Source organism: Poecilia formosa, unplaced genomic scaffold, assembly GCF_000485575.1.
Source record: "Poecilia formosa unplaced genomic scaffold, Poecilia_formosa-5.1.2 Scaffold37, whole genome shotgun sequence".
Lineage (NCBI taxonomy): Eukaryota > Metazoa > Chordata > Actinopteri > Cyprinodontiformes > Poeciliidae > Poecilia > Poecilia formosa.
This window is the reverse complement of record NW_006799976.1, coordinates 2,589,513-2,609,044: the sequence shown is the minus strand read 5'-3', so window position 1 is coordinate 2,609,044 and position 19,532 is coordinate 2,589,513. Positions and strand designations below refer to the sequence as shown.

Below are 19,532 nucleotides of genomic sequence, written 5' to 3'. Positions count from 1 at the left end.
AGGCTGGTATGTGGAGGGAAAATTAAAGTGGATCTGCATCCAAAATAACGAGGAATGAGTTGAACTGTACAAGCATTAGTCCCGAGAGAAGTATGGAAGGATGAACATGTGATCAAATGAAAATCCAGAGCACAACCTGTGAAGGAATGCATATTGATGCCACTTGAAACTGAAGCCAAAAAAAATGGCTGCCACCATCCAAGATGAGCCTATGAAGTTCAGAATAACAGCTTAGTGACTCAAACCTGCTGTGAGCTTTTCTTATGTTAGCTTTATACATACATCCCATTTGGGATGAACAGTGCATTACACAAAATTACAAGGGGGGAAAATACTGGTTTTACACTATACACTTTCTAAAATGTATACAGAGTACAATAAGTTATGCTTTCATTATAAGCTGTAGCGAGTCTGCACTTTTGTGTGCAATTAAATGCATTTGTGTATGAGCATCTCCCAATATATATCACACAGTCAAGAGTCTAAAGGCATCTACTTATTTGGTTAAAGAGTGAGTTTTGCGTGAAGACCTGCTGAAGGAAACTCATCTCTCGGAGCAATCAAACATATTCCTCTTTATACACTCCCTGAAGGCAGGGGGTTTTCCCCACAGGATCACATGTTAAATATCCTAACATTTACAACCTAAGATGTTAGCTCTAATAAAAAATAAATTTCTCAAAAAAATATTCTTGCAGTGCTTTCTCACTTTCAAGCATGCATTTGAAAACTTTTTTTTCCTTTTTTTTTATATAAACAAGATTCTTCTGAGTTTGCGTCTGAGACTTGATGGTGTGTCCTTAACACGGACCGTCGTACGCGCTTCGACACCGGAACCGGAGGAGGCCAGCGCTCAGTGCGACAGGCTCCTCCCGGTCAGATCAGGCAAAAAAAAAAAAAAGGGGTAAAATAAAATATCCCACTGGGTCCAATCTTCACCAGACACACCATCACATGACTTATTGCAACTGAATTTTGCAAATTGGCTTAGTCTGGAAAAAGCTATGAGCTTTAAGCATTCATACAGGTAACGCTAATGCATGAAGAGTCACAGTTACTTCCCACACATCCTTTAGCCCTTTGTATGTATAATCTCTCTTGTCCCCCGCTCCCACAACTCTCTATAGTGGGGCTGATTTCGGTTCGGTCCTTTCCGGTTCGGTTTAAAGTCCGGTGCTGAATGTGGTCGTGTGAAGCTGGCATGCCTGAGCCTGACTCAGAGCCTCGCGGATCTGCAGGTTGAGCTCCATGAGGCGGGTGCTGGCCTGAGACAGGTCCCTGCTGGGGCCCACCACCGCCAAGCAGCCCGTCTGGCCCAGCGTTTGGTGGCGGAAGTAGATGTGCAGGAGGGTCTGAACGGCGTTGTCCGTCTCGTTCCCGAAGATGTCGTTAGGCCACAAAGACCTGAAGACGAACCAAAGAGGGGATCGTTAGATAAACGTCGGTAACGGAAAAGAGCTTTTTGCACAGCTTAAGATCCAAGTGAAAAGACTAAGATCAAACGAAAAAACACATTCAGCCAAGAATTAAATTATTTAACTTGGGCCAAAAAAAAATTAATTAAAATTTGAATCATTGGACTGCAATAACATGAGTTAGTGATAAACATTTAGTTAATTCCAAAACTGAGTCTGAGTCCAAGAGATGAATGTCAAATATTGTGAAAAAAAAAAGATCAAAGACTACCAAAACATCAGGAAAATAAAGCCAAAGTGACCTGATTTCATACTACATATTAATATACTGCTGGTTGTCAATGATAATTTATGTTTGCATGTCTGCAGGGAATCCTTTGTTTCACACTTTGTCAAGTTAAAACCACAAACTTTTCTGTAGTTTATCGGGATTTTGCATGACAGATCCACAAAGATAATGTGCAATTTTAAATAGGACAGTAAAAGAATGCAAAGTATTTTTTTGTACTTAATAAATATACACAATTCTGAAAAAGGTGGCGTATTTATTCCTCTTTAAAACATTCAGAATCAGTAATTCAATCTGTCTGAGCTTGATTTTTAGTCACTTTTCTTTAAAATGTCTTGATGGTGGAGACAAAAATGTGCAGCTATAATTTTAGCAAAAAGCAGTTCTACAAAGTATTAAGTCCAATGTGGCTCCCAAAGGGTGTTACACTTTTCAGATTTTTATTCATAAGAAGAAACATTATAAATCCTTTGCACTACTTTGATTTTATTCATCACATAAAATCCCAACAACTTAGATTGGTTGTAATGTGACAAAATGTAGTACATCATAATACACCAGAGAAATGGGGGTTAAAAAAAAAAAAAAAAATTTTTGCCTTAAGTGATGAACTTATATTAGCAGAGAGGAGTGTTTAGCTGGTGCTTCTGTGTTGAACCCACCTGAATATTTTGACCTGCGTCAGAGCGGAGCTGAAGTCTCTGGCTCTCAGCGTTTCTATTAGTGACTGGATTGCCGTCTCGGTGTTGGTCTGGGCATTGTCTGACATGCACACATCCTCCTGGTTATCATTTCCTGTTTCTGCCTCGATCAGGCAGCTCTCCAGGATGGTGAGTTCCTCGGACATGTTGGTCACCTTGGAAACAGACAGAAAAAAACCCGAAACCCTCACTTATCGTTGCATCATAGCGTTAAATAACATGTGCAACATAAAGCTGGGAGGTCAGCTAAATAAACCTGAAGTACATATTAACTGGATTAGGTGGCTCTCATCGATCTGTGATGGCAGTGATCTAATTACACCAAGTAGCAAAATCTGATTAGGATTTGATCGTAATTTAGGCCAGGTAGGGATCAACTGCGATGCAGATGTGGTGACAATTATTTACACGGCCTGAGACCAGAATGCACTGCAGGTAAACAGCTAATGGCCACATGGTGTCAAGTGTTGCTATGAAAAAAGATAAATCCAACTAAAAACAAATCTGCATTTTGTTTTAGTTTCTCTAACGGAATAAACTAAATTAGAAATAATTGGGGAAATTATAATGTAATGTTTCAACTGTTGAGTTTTGTGTTTTTATGATATAAAACTCTGAACTGACTTGTTGCAGTTGATAAATCAAACTTTCTGACATATGGATAAACTGAACTAATCAAATTAATTTTAAGTTGTTTTACATTTAAAAACAAGGACAAAAAATGATTCTGGTTAATATCCTGTAGATATTCCCCTTTATAAATTGTTGACTTTCCAAGGAAACACAGAAAACTTGCTAAGCCTGGTGTCTTTTTGAGTTAAAAATGTTTAAAGTTGACAGGAAATTTGAAAATATCACTTGATAATAATGTGTTATTGAAAGATTGGAAGTTTAATACCTGACCATCAACAATAAAGTCTTAAAAAATGGAAACATTTTAACAAGACTTAAATAAATAAGCAATGCTTAGCCTGGTGGGGGCACAAGTAAGGCCTGGTGGCCCGCCAGGCTTATAAAACACCAGGGGAAACCCTGACTTTCTGTCTTTTTTTTAACCTATAATCAACTCAAAGTAATATTAACACAAAAAAAAAACTAAACTGAAAAAAGGGGTTATAAAAATTTTAAAAAGCAAATGTTTGAGTGTTTGAAGCAACAAAGCTAGTCAAGTCCAATCTTCTTATTTTTTTATTTCTATTAACTTTAAAGTGAGTTGCATCTTGTTTCTCCCTTTTAAACAAACCACATGTTCTTACACCTTCTGCTGAACCCAAAGGAACGGTTGCTTTGACTAATATTTATTTAACCTAACTTCTGTCTGAAGCTCTTCAGATTATCTCATTCTGAAGCTGGAAATTCAGATTTTATGTCAGTTGTTGAACGCTCCAAAAGGTAAAAAATAAATAAATAAATAAATAAATTTAAAAATTGTCCACATTATCAACGGTTCATAACTTAATCTTGCAGCTGGCTGGTAAATTGTTTAATCTCGATTGAGGCTTGTTGCCATGGTGAGAGTTCAGCAATCCCCGATTACCCCCACACCCCCCTCACCTCTGCCTCTCGCTTCATGGTGTCCACTCTGCTGATGAGCTTGCAGTAGGCCTGGAACAGCAGAAGCAGCTGAAAGTGCAGCTTGTAGAGTCGCCGACACAACTCCAGCTCCTGCGGAGACAGATGCGAAAGGAACACGTTTCAGCACAGTCTGCGCCGGCGTTACTCTGATCGTCACATTGTCAAATTAATTGTCAACCTGGGTTAGATATGCGGGAGGAAATGAAAACGGTTAACATGGGGCAGTGCAAAAGTTTCATTCAGTTTGGGCCACAGAGGAAGAAGCGAGGAAGCTACGATTATGGTCACTGATGAAATCAGTTTTGTCACCACATGGCATGAACCTGACTATGAGACAAGATGAATGACCCAACTACAATCTCAACCTGAGAAGCATGGATGGAAAAAAAAAAAAGAAACAGGATTTGAACAGAAACAGGAATGGGGTAAAAAAAAATGTACATGCAAAATGAAACGAAACAAAATGATAGCTTAAGCGTATTTTTTAGACAAGAAATCACCTACATAAATACTGAACATGTGCAAATGATGATAGCACACAGCACAAAAACAAACAGCAGGGCTGATCTGACTGTCAACATTACGACTCAAAACAGAAGAGCAGAACGTTTTGATTGGGCCGACATGAGGTTGAATTGGGTTACATGACAAAAAATGAAATCAAAGCAGAAACAAAGATTGAGACACAGAGGTGGGCGGGAGCAGAGCGATGAGATGGTCAGTGTTTTGTCCGGGTGGCGTCGTTATTGAAGTCTATAACAAGAGAACCACTTACTGCTAGATTTTCCATTTGCTAAGCAAGAAGGTGAGCAGGTCACACACACACGTAAACACACACACACACACACACAAACAACAAGGAGAGAAAGACCAAGAATTAGTGAGCTTTAAACATGACAGCTTAGACATGGCGACCTGAAGGCCAAGGAGCGGCGCTTCGTCATCTTCCCTGCACGCGGCGCAAAGAAGGCCGGAAACATGTGAGCTGACTTAACAGAAACTTGATCGATAAAAGGCAAAAGAAAAAAACAACAACAAAACAGCGTGTGTAGAGAGTGAGAGAAAAGATTTGCTGCACAAGTGGCTGAACAGAGGAAGGAGCAGTGAAACTGTAAATAAGTTTGGATGAAATGTGAGAATACACGACTTTGAAGGGACCAGTGCCTTGCCAAGATATTCACACCAGATTTCGCCTCAATGCAACACCAAAAGTCAGAGCATTTGTTCAAGGCCGAAACGATTAATCGACAACCAGCCAAGTAAACAAGACACACAAAAAATGTAAACAAGCTACTCCACAAACTAGGTTGTTTGTAAGTCAACATCAGGGCTGAAACAATTAATCGGATTAATCGTGATTAATTGATTACTGAAACAATTGTAAACTAATTTAGCAATCGATTAATCGTTATCTGGGGGTTTACAGACTTAAAAAAGTCAATCTGCCGAAAAAAATCCACCCCATATTCAGAGCAGTAATTAAGCCAAAACTGTACTAAAAATATGTACAAATAATAGTGGAAAAGGTTTTAGATTTACTAAAGGAATGCTGTTCTAGTCTTATTTAAAATTATTTTATTTGCATCTTTTATTGTATTTCCAATATAGAAAAAAAAAAAGGACTAAAATGTTTTGAGTGGTGGAAAAACTAAGACTGCACATCATCCTGGACATGCCATCCCTACAGTGAAGCATAGTGGTGGCAATGTCATACTCCGGAGGCGTGAAACCTTTTAGCAAGGGTCTGTCCGTTCGGAGGGAAACCTACGGAGCCAAACAAGCTAGCAGACAGGTGAGCGTCGGTTCCTACCTGAGTGTGAGTGTTTGGTCGCTGGCTGCTGTCTTTGTCCCCAAATGTTTTCCTGCAGTTTTCCAGCCACTGCGGGGTTGAGAGGACACAGACGTGAGAGGAAACACATGGAGAAAATAAAACGAGCTTAAAAGAAGGAGAGGGAAAGCCCAGTGGAAAAAGGAGCATTGCAAAGTGTTTTTAAAAATATGCATTTGCATCAGTGTTTGTGAACCACATGGGTTGGATAAAGCTAAAGATTTAATAAGAACGTTGTACTTAGCGAATTAAAGATAGTCTGTTCCTGAGCGTTGGATGGTATCTGGCCCTACAGGGAACATTGCCGTCTTATTCGATTAGCGTTTTGCATCCCAGAAGCCTCGGAAATCTCATTTCTCTTTTGTCCCCTCCCCATTGCTTCGCCTCTCCCACCCCTCACAGCGTTTTCCTGTCTGGCCTCCTCTAACTGATTTAGGCAAGCTCAGAGTTATTTTTATCCCTCAGAGCAGGATGATGCAGACGGCAGCAGAACGTACTCGAACCCACCACTGATTTGTCCCCATATGAGAGGCTGGACTTTATCTTTTTCCTGCATCAGCTATATGTCTTTGTGTTCTCCTTGCTGCCCGTGGTGCGATCGCAGAGATATAGAAGAATTTTAATATGTTTTTGAAGCTCGTCTCTCTTGAGCTGAGATTATGATGCAGTTTATTTCTCTTTCTCTCTCTCTGTTGCTCGCTCACACACACTGCGATACAGCAGCTGAAAGTGCAGATGTGAAGCAGTCTTCAAAGAGAATGGGGAAGCTTTGTCGGTGGACTTATTTGGGCAGTAGCCCAGGGCAACCATTTTGTGTGGGTGGCCAAAGATTTATTTTTTTTAAATATGTGTTTTGCCATCTTTGTACTTCATGTTTTTTTCCTCTAGGATTTTCCTTAAAGGAAACGTAGTTTATTAGCGATATTAACTATGTTGCTGTCATCCAAATGCAACAATCATTAGCATTAGGGTTGTGTTTGAAGGCTTCAACTAAAAATGAATTCAACTTGTCCTTCCTTAGGTCTTTTTCTTTTGCCTTTTCTCTCCTCCTACGTCGGACTGTGGTCACTAGTTTTACTTCACTCCTGAGAGCGGCGCAGCGTTCAGTAGCTGGATTCGCAGCCAGACAGGCAGGAGTCGCCGGTTGTTGGTTTTTCAAAATAATGTAAGTATTCACGTTTCTTTATATTTAAATTCTTTATGATTAGTATAAGTGCAAAACTATAGGCTATATATATGTGTGTATTTATATCTGTCTCATATGCTTTCCATTGTTTTAGTATATATATATATATTAAAAAACAACAACAAAAAAACTTCACTCTGATGGTGTGACGGTTACACATAGAGGAAACCCTGTACTAAATATATAAAACTCATAGGTGCAAATTTGGTGAGTTGTAATATTTTGGGAATTTTAATCTAAATACTAAGTATTTGAAAAGTTTGAAACTATAGTTGATTTCTTTGGGAACAACATGGAGTTATTAGCTAGGAGACATATTAAACATATCATGCATCTATTGTATAAGACTACCCATTGCTGTACTGTAATTTTGCACTAGTAAAATGATTTTTCCTTAGTGGATATGGGGGCCAAAACTGGCTCCAGCACGGGGGCCCACATCCCTGTACATCCGGCCCTGCTGGTGGATTATAAAAGCAGCGAACGACACAGGAACTTACGAGCTCTGCAGCTTCCCTCTTGGCGTTGTATGTGTCCAGATGCTCCTGCAGCTCCAGCACACTGAACTTCAGAGTCTCCAAAAGTCCACAAGAGACAAGCTAGAGCAGCATCACACAAACACAACAGATTAGATGCATCTATTTAGGAGCAACAAGTAATGACTTTTATTTTTCTTAAAGAAATGCAGGCAGCCAACAGGATCAGACTCACAGTCTCTGCGTCCAGGAGCACAGTGGGGCACTGTGAGTGAGACGTCATGACCTCGAGCGAGCTGAGGAACTGATTGCCCATTCGCTGGAGCCTCTCCCCCAAAAAGCGGACGGATGAATGTGTGATGGAACCAAACTTCCTCTGGATATTCTGTTCACCGAGAATCAGAAGGAGAAACTATTAGTTCTCCTAAACATGCAGACAAAAAAAACAAAACAAAACAAACGTTGACGGATTTACCTCAAATAGTCGAGAGAACACATGGAAAGTGTAAACAGCAGAGGAGCCGTCCGTGTCCGACAACATCTGGTTGACATGGCAACGCCAAGCGTCCTCCTCGTTGTCATAGGCGACGGGCTGGAACGCCGCCAGGATGGCTGAGAGGAAGGGCGAAGGGGGCGGAGAGGCCTGGATCTCTGGGAAGCCGTCTGCGTCACCTTCATCTTGACTGAAACACACAGAGGAGCCAATGAGCTGCGCTCCGACATGCTCCACACTCCTTCACTGAAGGGCAAATGTAAACATGCGCACACGCACACACACACATATACACGCATGTGCACACGCTTGCTTTCACAGCAAGTAAACAACCTCGCTGCTGTTTTTCTCAGAGAAGCGTGCCCACGTTACGCAGCGGGACTTGCATAACAACACTAGAGATTAGCATTTTAGCATTTTAGCATCACGCAAACCTCTCACATATAGGTACTCACAGGCCTGACGGACCAAAGAGCCTGAAGAAGCAGACGGAATATAGATATCTGAAGCCTGCACTGCCGAGCGCTGCGACGGACACGGTCTCTGTCCTCATCCTCACCCCCAACTAACGCTTCTCATCTCTGCCCCCCCCTCCTCGGTCCTCTCCCCCTCGTCTGTAGCCTGACTGTGCTGCAACTGCTAACGGCACAAGCGCACAGCACTCTCATCCCACACAGGACTGCAGAGTGCTCTATACAAGCTAAGCACCTACACACACACACACACACACATGCACACACACTTCTGCACGCAGTCCCAGCTCCCGGTTACACACTAGTGGAATGTTGCTGGAGATGGTTTTATCTTCCTCCCTCCAACTCATAAATCCATATCGCACATTTAACTGCAGAAGCCTACCTCAGCTAAGTAAAAGAGCTGCAGTTTTATAATATGTTAGTAAGAGGCGAAGTTAGCAACTATTTGTTCAACCTGGCTGTTATTGCTTCGGTGCGGTTTCTATCTCTTTAAAAATGTCCTTCAGCTAAAATTGGCCCAGCTTCATAAGGAGAATGGACGGGAGCCAGCGTGCGCCAGGCTGAACTACTGCCAAAAAGATGTTTTCCACTGCACTGTTTCATCTTTTACCTGATTATACTATACAAATGGGTATTTGTTGTTTTTTTCCATTTTGCATGCACAATTCTTCAGCTGATCCCACAAACTGAAAAATTAAATCTCCAGCCAATCAGAGAATGCACCAACACTCTTCAGTGTGGATGTGGTTCCTGAAAAAGGACGACTCAAGCTACGTTAAGGAAACTATGTTTTTTACGACATGTTGAGATATGACCACAGTTCATTCAAGCTGCAACAAAAATTCATATACTAGCTTCACTAGCCTGCCTGCCGTGGTAACAAGCAATAAACTACAATCTAAAACCAACATAGAGTTTCCTTATGGCAGAAATGCTCACAGCTGTTGAAGTATTTTGAAGTACACCGTGGTACCAGTATGTATATGCCAGCTTAAAACCAGCTAAAAAAGGCTTTACATCAGCGGCGTCCTAACATTTTTAACACAAAGGCCTAATTTGTAAAGTTGAAGAAATATTTAAAATTACCTTTTTTCATTATTATTATTATTATTATTATTATGTGAGAAAAAAATGTGAAAAATAATTTAATTTAACTGGACAAAAATAAACTACTTGTCTTCAGTAGAAAAAGCATCTGTAGATCACAAACATAAGCATCGTTTCTTTGTTTAAAAATAAAAAATAAAAAAAACAAAACAAGGCCCATTAATTTGGGTGTCAATAATTTTCTATCAGCAATAAGAACGTTGAAAAACTCTTGCTAAATAAAAGATGAGTGGTTTACGTTGTACTGTACTTTAAAGGCAATATACACAACACCTCAATCTCTCATATAAGATTGTACAGAGGGTTTAAAACGTGACTTTATTCATATTATTGCCTTTATCTTAAAAATATTAATTAGGTTTTACAGGAACTGCTCCTTAACTGCTTCCTTCTGGTATAAATGACTTACACCAGAATGAGTAAAGCAAATTTTATGTTAATTTTTCACAGTTTTTTGTGTCACTATCAGCCTTTATTCACAATAATCAGAGAGGAAATTAGAGAGAGAATGAGAGCAAAGGATCAATCCAAAAACTCTAACCTTATTCAAAATATTATGTACCTAGACATGCCAGAGAAGTCTGCCTCCTCTTCCTCGCAGCGCTCATCCAGCTCCTTCAGGGCCTTCGTCACGTCCTCTTCCCACAAAGAGCCACAGGTGCTGTCCGGGTCTGGATCCGGCTTGGGATCCGGCGTGGAGGGGATGCACAGCGGCAGCACGGTCTGGCAATCCTCCTCACAGAACGACCCCGGCGGCGTGTCGATGGCCGGCGGAGGAGGGGGAGCCGGGTCCAGGTCCTCGTGAGGGTCCTGGGTCTCCTGGGCGTCCTGGGAGTACTGGGGGTCCTGCGGGTCAGGGAGGTCGCACAGCTCGGGCGCATCGGACGGCAGGGGGGGGACGCTGCAAAAGCCCGTGTCCTCACTAACGCTGCTGCTCAGCTCATCTGCCGCAGTCATGCTAACAGCGTCCTGCAACGCAAAGCAACATGGAGGCACTTCAGTTGCAGCTTACCAAGCAAGTTTATTTACTGTGTCGTCATGAAGTACTGGTCGCTTTGCGTCGTGTCGTAAAACTACAACCAGTTTACATGCACACTGTTTATGTCATTAGTGTAGGTATTTTAAAAATCCCATTTAGAAGGTTAGCATACAAGCTCCACCATCTCAAGTTTTTTTTTTTTTTTTTTTTTTTTTGTTATTCTCCAAGACCAAAATTGTGACTGGATGCTATTAAATATAGTTTGTATGACATTCTGACTAAAATTGATTGCTAAAACTTTAAGCTACAGGTTGATTTTCTATTAGTAAAATAATGGAACCGTCTTAGCTACGCAACATGTGACATGAAAATGGTGGCCAACATGGTAAGATCCCAGACTTGGTGTTGGAGAAAATATCGTCTCCAAGCACATCTAGCAAATTTCTACAAGCAGAAAATTTAATCTCAGCTTCGTGTTTTGTATCCGTATGTGATTCCCGTGGATGGACCAGTAAACAGCAGCACATATACCAACAATTACTATTGTTATTATACCTGGTGAAGATGTGTAAGATTCGACAAAATAAAATTTCCAAGTTAAGAAACATTGTTTTTTGTTTTTTTTAAACTAAATGACTGGGGCCACCTTGATTGGTACACTCTCTGGTAACTCTGTCCAATTACTTTTGCTAACAGAAAAGAACAACTTCTTGTGCTACAAAAATTGATTGAGAGAAACGGATAGAGGGGACTTGGACCTCTCTCCTTCTTTGGCTCATCCCCGTTTTTGTGTAAGAAAACTAAACAGGTTAAGTCTGGCGACTTAGACACGTTGATTTGGCCAAAGGGCTAGAATTAATATCCTGCTGAAAGACCCAATAATGACCAACGTTTAGTTTTCTAATGAAAACATCAAGGTTACCTTCTGCCTTAAAACATTTTGCACTGAGTCCATCACCCAATATGATGGTCACATATTTATGGCAACTCTGGGATCCTGTAAATAAGGTTTGTTACAGCTGCTACCAACATTTATGTCACTTTCTCCAGAATCGCAATTCAGAATCTGAGAAATTTGCTTCTGTGTGAATTTTAAATAATACTGAAAGTGCCTCAACATTATGGTGCATTTCTGATGCATACTTCTTCTTTTCCCAAATTTGTTAAGAAAACTCGAGATTGCACAGTAGATGGAACCTGCTTGTTAGCACATCAAGAGGAGGAAGTAATGGTTCAGCGGACAGGATTGTGTGTGGAGCACATCTCCAAGGTTTTAATTTTCAGCACACTTCCTGTTTGGTTTAAGACATCAGATCTTTTCCACATCAAGCATTCAAGCCTGAGTGAAGTCATAAGTCATTGGTGTGAAAGTCCAAATCCTTTTATGAAATCATGAATCGAATCTAAATTCATTATATTTGTGACTGGAGTCAATTGTGCGCAGCATGACTGGAGTAAAGATCTATGTTGCTCCACATGAAGGAGGACGAGTTCTGACTCAGAGAGCTTCAACTCTTCTAGCTTCATTTAAAAGTCTGATGCATTAAGAAAAACGGCATGTGGCAGGCCGCCCAGCACGTCACAGGGACCTCATCTATATTATGGAAAGCTTTTAGCGGCGTTCATGGTCGTCCAGGAAGGAACGAGTAAGAGTATTGATGGTTTTATCAGGGGCTCATTATACTAAGAGCTGGGGGTGAAACGAGACGGGGCTGGGGGGAGTGGGGGGACCTTGGGATGATATTGAGATCCTTGGCAAAAAGGAGTAAAGCTTGTAGAGCACAATCCCTGAAGGGTAGAAACACTTGCTGAAGCATTAGAGCATAAACGGAGACGCGCTCGACTTTAGCCCTTCATGCGCCAAATAACACCTCACTGGATGTTTTTTGTGCTTTCCATCATCTTAAGATGTGAACATTATAACTAGGTGCATATTTTTTAATACTTTAAACATGGATTTTCCAAGGAGTTTTTCACATGACCAATGTAGTGGTCAACATTAGGGCGGCACAATATAATCGGAAAATTATCGTAATCAAAAATCACTGCAAAGAACTTTTCAGACTGCTGCAAATGTTTGCTAAATTATTTAGCTATTATACGTTCAGGTTCTCTATGCCTGTAACATAACTGGTAACGGTTTTTGTTTAATGCAGCATTTAAGTTTTAGAAGGTAAAGAGAAGATTGTATGAAGGTCTCCACGCAGTCTTAAAACAAAAGTAAAAGCATCGGTTCAACTACAGCATCCCTATATTTTCCAATTTTATATAATTTAGTTAAATGACTTGAACTGTTGACTCAGATCTTTATCTTGATCCTTCAGACTCACTGCTGCCCCCTGTATTTTAAAAGCCATTCCCACAAAGAGAAAGACGTACCGTTCATGGGACTAAACAAGAAGACAATAAGTGAATGAATGTAATGATTCAAAACCTTAAATACAGCAATCCTAAACTTTCACATGATTTATTCCACCCTGATTTAGCATCATTACCTTCAGATATAGACATGGTATATTTTATTTTTTCTTTCCTGAGAGGTGGAATAGACATCAGCAGCTTCTTACCATATTATTTTAGATTGGCTTCACTATTTTTGGCACAACAAAAACAATATATTACAATTTAAAACCAAAACTACTTCTTACTAAATCATTTTGAAGAATGTTATGGTGCCGATATATATAAACATTTCAATTCAAAACATAAGCAGTGATGTTCACATAGACAAATTATAATTTTATCCTAACATACTTTTAATTTTTTTTAGATATATTAGTCTTTGCCTGTGATGGTCTGTCAACATGTCCATGGTCTACCCTCCATCAACAGATATCAACATATTAGAAAATATAATTGAATGCTCTTATCGTTTGTCATTTAACTGTAAAATTGTACAACTAAATGACAATACTGTATGTAGGTATAATTGATGACAGTTATGTTTTATTTTTGACATAGATTTCATGTTTGTGGGGCTCTAGAAGCAGAGATTGAGGAATTGCCAGAAAAACTGGAGAATTTGAAAATATTGCAGTTTTATCAAACCACAATAATTACTAGAAAATACTGTGCTAAAATGTCTTTTTTCAGTAAATGAGATTAACAGTATGTACAATCATTTTTGCTTACCTAAAAAATTTTGACATTTTTTGTCAGAAATCTACTCCTTTTTTTTATAACTGCATCAGCCTTAATATGCCATCAAAAAGCAGAGATACTGGCCAAATGCTTGAAACGTTTGTCTTCCTTCGTCGACTTACACTGGTAGGCCAGTAGGTGGCAGTGTATGTGGTGAGAAAAAGCCCCAATAAAGTGGCTTAAATGCAAGTAAACCAAGAACACTTACACACATACAAGCAAACCATTATCCATGACAAGAATAAGTTCAAGATAATTCAGTGTTAATGCACTCAAAGTAAAATATTCCCCAAACAAATGACATCATCATAACATCTCAGCAATGTTAGTGATTAAAGTCAGTAGCAGTTAGTAGCATAAGACAATTTATGCCGTGTTAAAAAAAGTAGCAAATGGAAGAGGTTTAAATTGGCTAGAGCACCTCTGACTGATTTTCAACTTAGTGCACTTTTAAAATTCAACACACCACTTAAAAAGGACTTATACTCACACATGCTTCTGATGAAGAGAATGGACCTCGGGTCGTTTTCACAAGTTTTTTAAACGGAGGATTTAGTTGGAATGGTTATTGGGGTTGAGCAGTAACAGCTGGCCTGAGGTGAGTGTTTGCTTTCATCTCTTCCCAAAAATCACATAGTAAAAGCACAAGAGCTAAAGAACCAGCCTCCAGCACCCACACCCAGAGCAAAGCAACCAAGAGAAGGGGCCACAGAGGGGAATTAAGCAGCTAAAAATGTTTGAACCCGATAGCAAGTCGCAGAACCGACCCATCAAAAAAAAAAAAAAAAAAAAGAAACGTATCCCTAAAATGTTTTCTCTTTTTTCCCCGCTAAATAACCGACAAGACAAGAAATAGAGCAAAAGGCAGACAGAAGCGGAGAAGGAAAAGAAAGGCAAGCTAAAAAGTACCCGAGCACCACAGTTTATTGCTTCTCCCGATTGATCGCACCTCAGGCAGCTGGCTGCTGGTGCTGTCTGAGTGGGCCATCTCCAAACTGGGGCTATCCAGTCGGGGGAGGGAGGGGAGGGAGGGCAGGGAGGGCAGGACGGTGGCCTCTTCGGTCATGGCGCTGCTGGACGATTCCTGAGACTGCTGCAGCGAGTCCACATGGTTGGACGCAGTGTCGTCCGTCGCCGAGTCGCTGTTCAGCTGGAAAACAGAGACGAGACGCGACAGGTTTCAGCGCGGATTATTATGGACGTAAACACACGAGAATATAGTTAAACCGCAGCCGATTATGTTATCTAATCTGAAAAAACCCACAAAATCTTACCAGGTATTTTTGGTCAGGTTTCTAATAGCGGTGCACCGATCTGCTTTTTTCACTTCTGATACCGATACTGATATCTAAGGTTTAGCATCGATACCGATCTAATACAGAAAAGCAGCACTGATTGACTTAAAATGTTGCTGTTTATTGGATCAGTGCATTTCTAGCTTCTACGCCAAATATATTTGTACACTTTAAATAAGAGCAAACTGACATACAAGTAACAGGAGCTTGTTTTAAGTCAATAATTCCTTAATATTGATGAAAAAGTGCTAGTTTACAAATTATTTCACTTATGATATGGGAAAGATGCCTTGTTCCACTGGCAGATTATTTCACTTGTGTAGTTCTTTTTCATCCATATTAAGGAATTATTGGCTTCCATGTCTTGCTGAAAAGTTACTTTTAGTTTTCAAGTGCACCAAGACGTTGTTAGCACTAGGAAATGTACTTGGTAAGATCTTGTGTTTTTTTGCAGTGCACTTGATCTTTCCCTAAAAAGGTTCATTTTATGCAAATATTTTTGATTGTGTTCAATCGAAGACAACAAAATCTCTTCTTTCCTTAGTTTAGTAGATTTAAAATAAAAAAATTTGCAAACCTTCACAAAGTATTAAACCAATAACATGACCTCAGTATCAATAACAAGCAAGAGAAGTTTAGTCATTTTAGTCTTGAATTCTCCGATCCTGAATCTTAAAATTACTTCAGGCTATTCCAAAAAAATATTCATGCTATTAGCAATCTAACTTTATTGACTGGCTTCATATTGCCTTACAACAGCCCCTTGGACTTTTTCCACTTTCTATCAAGTTACAACTACAAAACCAAAATATTTTCTACTGAAATTCCAAGTGACAGACAAACACAAAGTAGCATTTTAAAAAATAAATAAATAAATGCAGACCTTCGTTTTTTGTTTTTTTTTTGCATGCAGTAAATTCTACACTGAATTTTTGCAACGGAATGACACAAATACCAGTAACATTTACATCGTTACATTGACAAACCCCAACATACTGTTAATTTTCTTAATGTTTTCCCCTACAACGATTAACTACTGAAAATTAGGGGTGGGAATTTATAGCATAGTTTATTGTGAAAAATTTCTTCCGACAAAAAACTGATTTATTGTATCAGTTTATTGGGACGATAAACTGATTTATCGTTCTGTCAGTGTTATACTTTTGTACAACACCGACAGTATTCCCTCAAATTTTATTTTTTCCTATTTTCTCCTATGTTTGTTCCACAAAAACATAGGAGAAAATGTTTTTCTCCTACGTAAATTTGAAAGTATGAACAAAAAAAATTAGCTATTGTGTGCAATTTAGTGATATAAATCAAACTTCTTTAAGTAAATGACGTCCTAAAGAAGAGTATTTCAAATGAGTGTGTTTTTCAAAAGCAGTATTTGTGTTTGTGGTGCTAAGAGTGCTGCGTCTCGTCATCACACTCATACAGTTACCTAAAAAAGTAACAAAAAATAGTTTTCTTTTAATCATCATTTTTATCGTTGCCACAATAGCAATACAACATTTTTGCAATGAAACACCCCTACTGTCACTTCTGCACAACTTTTTGTTGGTCTGTCAATGAAATCCTGATGACAAAATGTGAAAAAACTCCAAGGGGCGTGAATACTTATTGAAGGTAGTGTAAATGCTGCATGCACTCAAGTGTAAAAACTGGACGACTTATGTCTCTTTGGGAGTCGCATGTTCAAAATGAAAAGCAAAAGCTCATTCTCTCACCATGCATTATCAAGAGGAGCAGAGGAGGAGAGAGAGAACAAGCCCCTTCCAGAATGACTTCAGGCATTTCGGTTATCTTACAGGGGATTTTAAGCTTGCAAGGGGAGTTAGAAACGAGCTGGAGAATTGTTAGAAAGTGGCAAAAAACGGACCATGCAGGTTTGGAAAAAACTAGGATTTTATACTTTTTTAGAGTGTGCAAAAAAATATCAACTCACTGTACTTACCGATAACTCATTTCTATACTATATATTTCTACTGACTTTACATTTAAATACACAATTTCCCTTTTAGTCAGAGGTGAAAGGACTGGGCTGAGACTTAAAGGAGGCAACTACCACCACCAGCGAAGAAGCAGGCAGCAGGTCCAGCTTAGTATGCGCGCGCACACACACACACGCACACACCATGCCAGCGGGCTGTGTGAGAGGCCATGGTAGATTGGGTGGGGGGAGGTGTGTGTGCGTGTGTGTGTGCGGACCCTGGTCGGAGTGAGACTTACAAGGCTGGAGCGGGTGAGAATCTGGCTAGCGCTCAGTACCTCCTCCTCCGATGACTCGTCCGTGTCCTCGTGGTTGGTGAGGTTGAGGCTCGGCGTGCTGCCAGCGTACTGGCACTCCTGCAAAGACGGTGTGTCCCCTTTGTCCATGCTCTCCAGGGAGCGGCGGCGCACCCCCCAGTTGAAGTTGTCCATGCTCTCCCCCTGCAGGACAAGCAGGCCGACAGCAGTGAGACGGAGTGCGCAAAAGGGAAGGTTTGGGATGGGAGGAATAATAATTTAGGAGATAAGAAAGACACAAAGCAGACATTTCACCACTTAGTGTTCTAAAAAAAAATAAAAAAAAGAAGGGTGCTTTCACACCAGTTACTTTCAATAGACTTCTAGTTTGTTTGCCTAGAGAGTTCGGTTTGTTTGGGGAGGTGTGAACGCGCAACTGAACTCTGATGTGAACCAAAAAAAGGTGAACTCTCCATCTCCATATATAAACCCAGGTTTAAGTTTGGTTGAAGTGAACTCTGGTTCAAATGCATATGTGAAAGCAAATGGACTGGAGACCACTCCAAAAGCAGGAAGTGGACTATGCCGCAGGGAATTCTGGGTAAATACAACCAAAATAAATGTGAGTCCAGCGCAGACTCACATTTGTCTTACCAAAGACATTTTTGTTTAGATTTTGTGAAGCAGGAAGTTGCGCTGGTCTTCTTCTGAGGTTTTTATATCGTTTCCCTCAGTGGCTTTTGGTGCAGCATCACCGCAGGTAAGAGGTGGCGCTTTCACAACCTTCCTTCAGCTAAAAACGTGAGAGATGCTGCAATACTGATCCCCACTTATACCGATTCTACCGGACTATCAGGTGTGAAAACACCCTAAATCTCAAAATAAAAAAATAAAAAGACCAACTGAAATCAAAACATCAAAAGGTCACATGCGTGAGTGAGTGGGTGGCGTAGGTTTTTCTCCACATTTTTTGGGATGAAATATCATGCTAAGATCTAAAGCTATAAAAAAAATGTCCACAATCACAGGGGAAAGTCTTCAAGTCAAAACGTCCAACAGCACTTAATTGGATGGCGACACAGGGAGAACAGCAGGATGGGGGGCGGGGGAGGAATGAATTAACTTTTGGGCCCAGAGACATACCTGCAACTCCTTGTAGCAAGAGAGGAAAAAGAATATGAATGTTAGTAGACTTACGACTGCTGGAAAACAATTTTGCTCATTCGTCACAACTAATTCAAGTCTGACAAGAAGAGAGCAACGGCAGGGCAGATAACTGAAAGTAACGATATTTTCCACCCACTGTTAGCTTCTGAATCTGCAACAATCAGACGCTCTGAACGTAAACCCACCTCGGCATCCTCCAGCTCCACGTCCAGGAAGTCAAAGTCCTTAAAGACACCAAACTGCTGCTCGCTGCCCGTGTCTTCGCCCTGAATCTCCTCCTCTCGGACCACCTCCTCCACTGTGGGGATGAGGCTTGTCTGCTGGTCCGCAGAGTCCAGATCCTCATTGGATGAGAAAACCACCTGCGAGAATAAAAGGTTTTTGTTGTCAATACAAAATTTCTACACGCTTAAAATAATTGTTTTTAAAAAGTTAATTTCCATCAAAGTGACCGAGCAGCAGGTTACATCAGCAGGGTTTATAAGAGACTTTGAGTTCACAGAGTAGGAGAGGAGTCTTACAGATGGATTTTTGGGAATGCCGGACTCCGGACCACATAGAGACAAGACATTCATCAGCCTCTCTCTGGTTCTTCTCTGTAATAGAAACACATGAAAGATTAGAAAACAATAAACTTAATAAGCTCTCCATGACTTCATCCTGGTCACAGAAATCTCAGAGTTAAGGTGAAGGTTGCCATCTTCCAGGGAATATAAACAAAGACTGTAGTTTGATGTAGGGATAAAACGATTAATCAGATTATTTATTGAGATAATCATCATCTAATTTAGTTATTGATTAATCATTAACTGGGGAATACAGACTTGAAAAAAGGTCACCATCTTAAGAGTAGAAATTAAATCAAAGCTGTACAAATCCAATATGCAATGACATTTATTTTCCGATTTAAAAAAAGGAATTGGATTGTCTATTTGCATTTTTAAATGTATTTCTAATATTGTATAAAATAAACTTAAGTGGTGAAATGAATAATCCACTGAATGAGCCACAAATGTGTTAAAATAATGGCTAGTTGCAGACCCAGTTCAAAGCATTTAATGCTAACCGAGCTAACAGTGAATACTGGAGAGTAGGATGTCCTATGAAAAGGTCAGTTCATTAATTATCTTGTGAGTGTGTATATATATTTATATATATACACACATATATATATA

The 19,532-nt window shown here is 40.0% G+C and overlaps 1 protein-coding gene across 1 annotated transcript; it reads right to left on the bottom strand.

The window, feature by feature from the left end:
• Positions 1-731: 731 nt before the first annotated feature.
• Positions 732-18,979, bottom strand: LOC103137179 (protein furry homolog-like). Its single transcript, XM_016670715.1, has 14 exons — positions 18,879-18,979; positions 18,543-18,719; positions 18,334-18,342; positions 17,194-17,394; positions 14,616-14,816; positions 10,109-10,515; positions 7,946-8,153; positions 7,706-7,855; positions 7,495-7,593; positions 5,791-5,859; positions 4,756-4,773; positions 3,960-4,070; positions 2,367-2,560; positions 732-1,404 (listed from the first exon to the last, which is right to left on the bottom strand). Exons 1-14 carry the CDS (start codon positions 18,930-18,932, stop codon positions 1,164-1,166), a joined length of 2,139 nt encoding a protein of 712 aa, XP_016526201.1. The 5' UTR covers positions 18,933-18,979; the 3' UTR covers positions 732-1,163.
• Between the last annotated feature and the right edge of the window lie 553 nt (positions 18,980-19,532).

Coding starts and splice junctions, on each gene's coding strand:
- LOC103137179 (XM_016670715.1), bottom strand. CDS start 18,932: ATGAATGTCTTGTCTCTATGTGGTCCGGAGTCCGGCATTCCCAAAAAT. Junction 18,720..18,878: donor GCATTCCCAAAAATCCATCT/GTAAGACTCCTC, acceptor TTATTCTCGCAG/GTGGTTTTCTCATCCAATGA. Junction 2,561..3,959: donor CCATGAAGCGAGAGGCAGAG/GTGAGGGGGGTG, acceptor TCTGTTTCCAAG/GTGACCAACATGTCCGAGGA.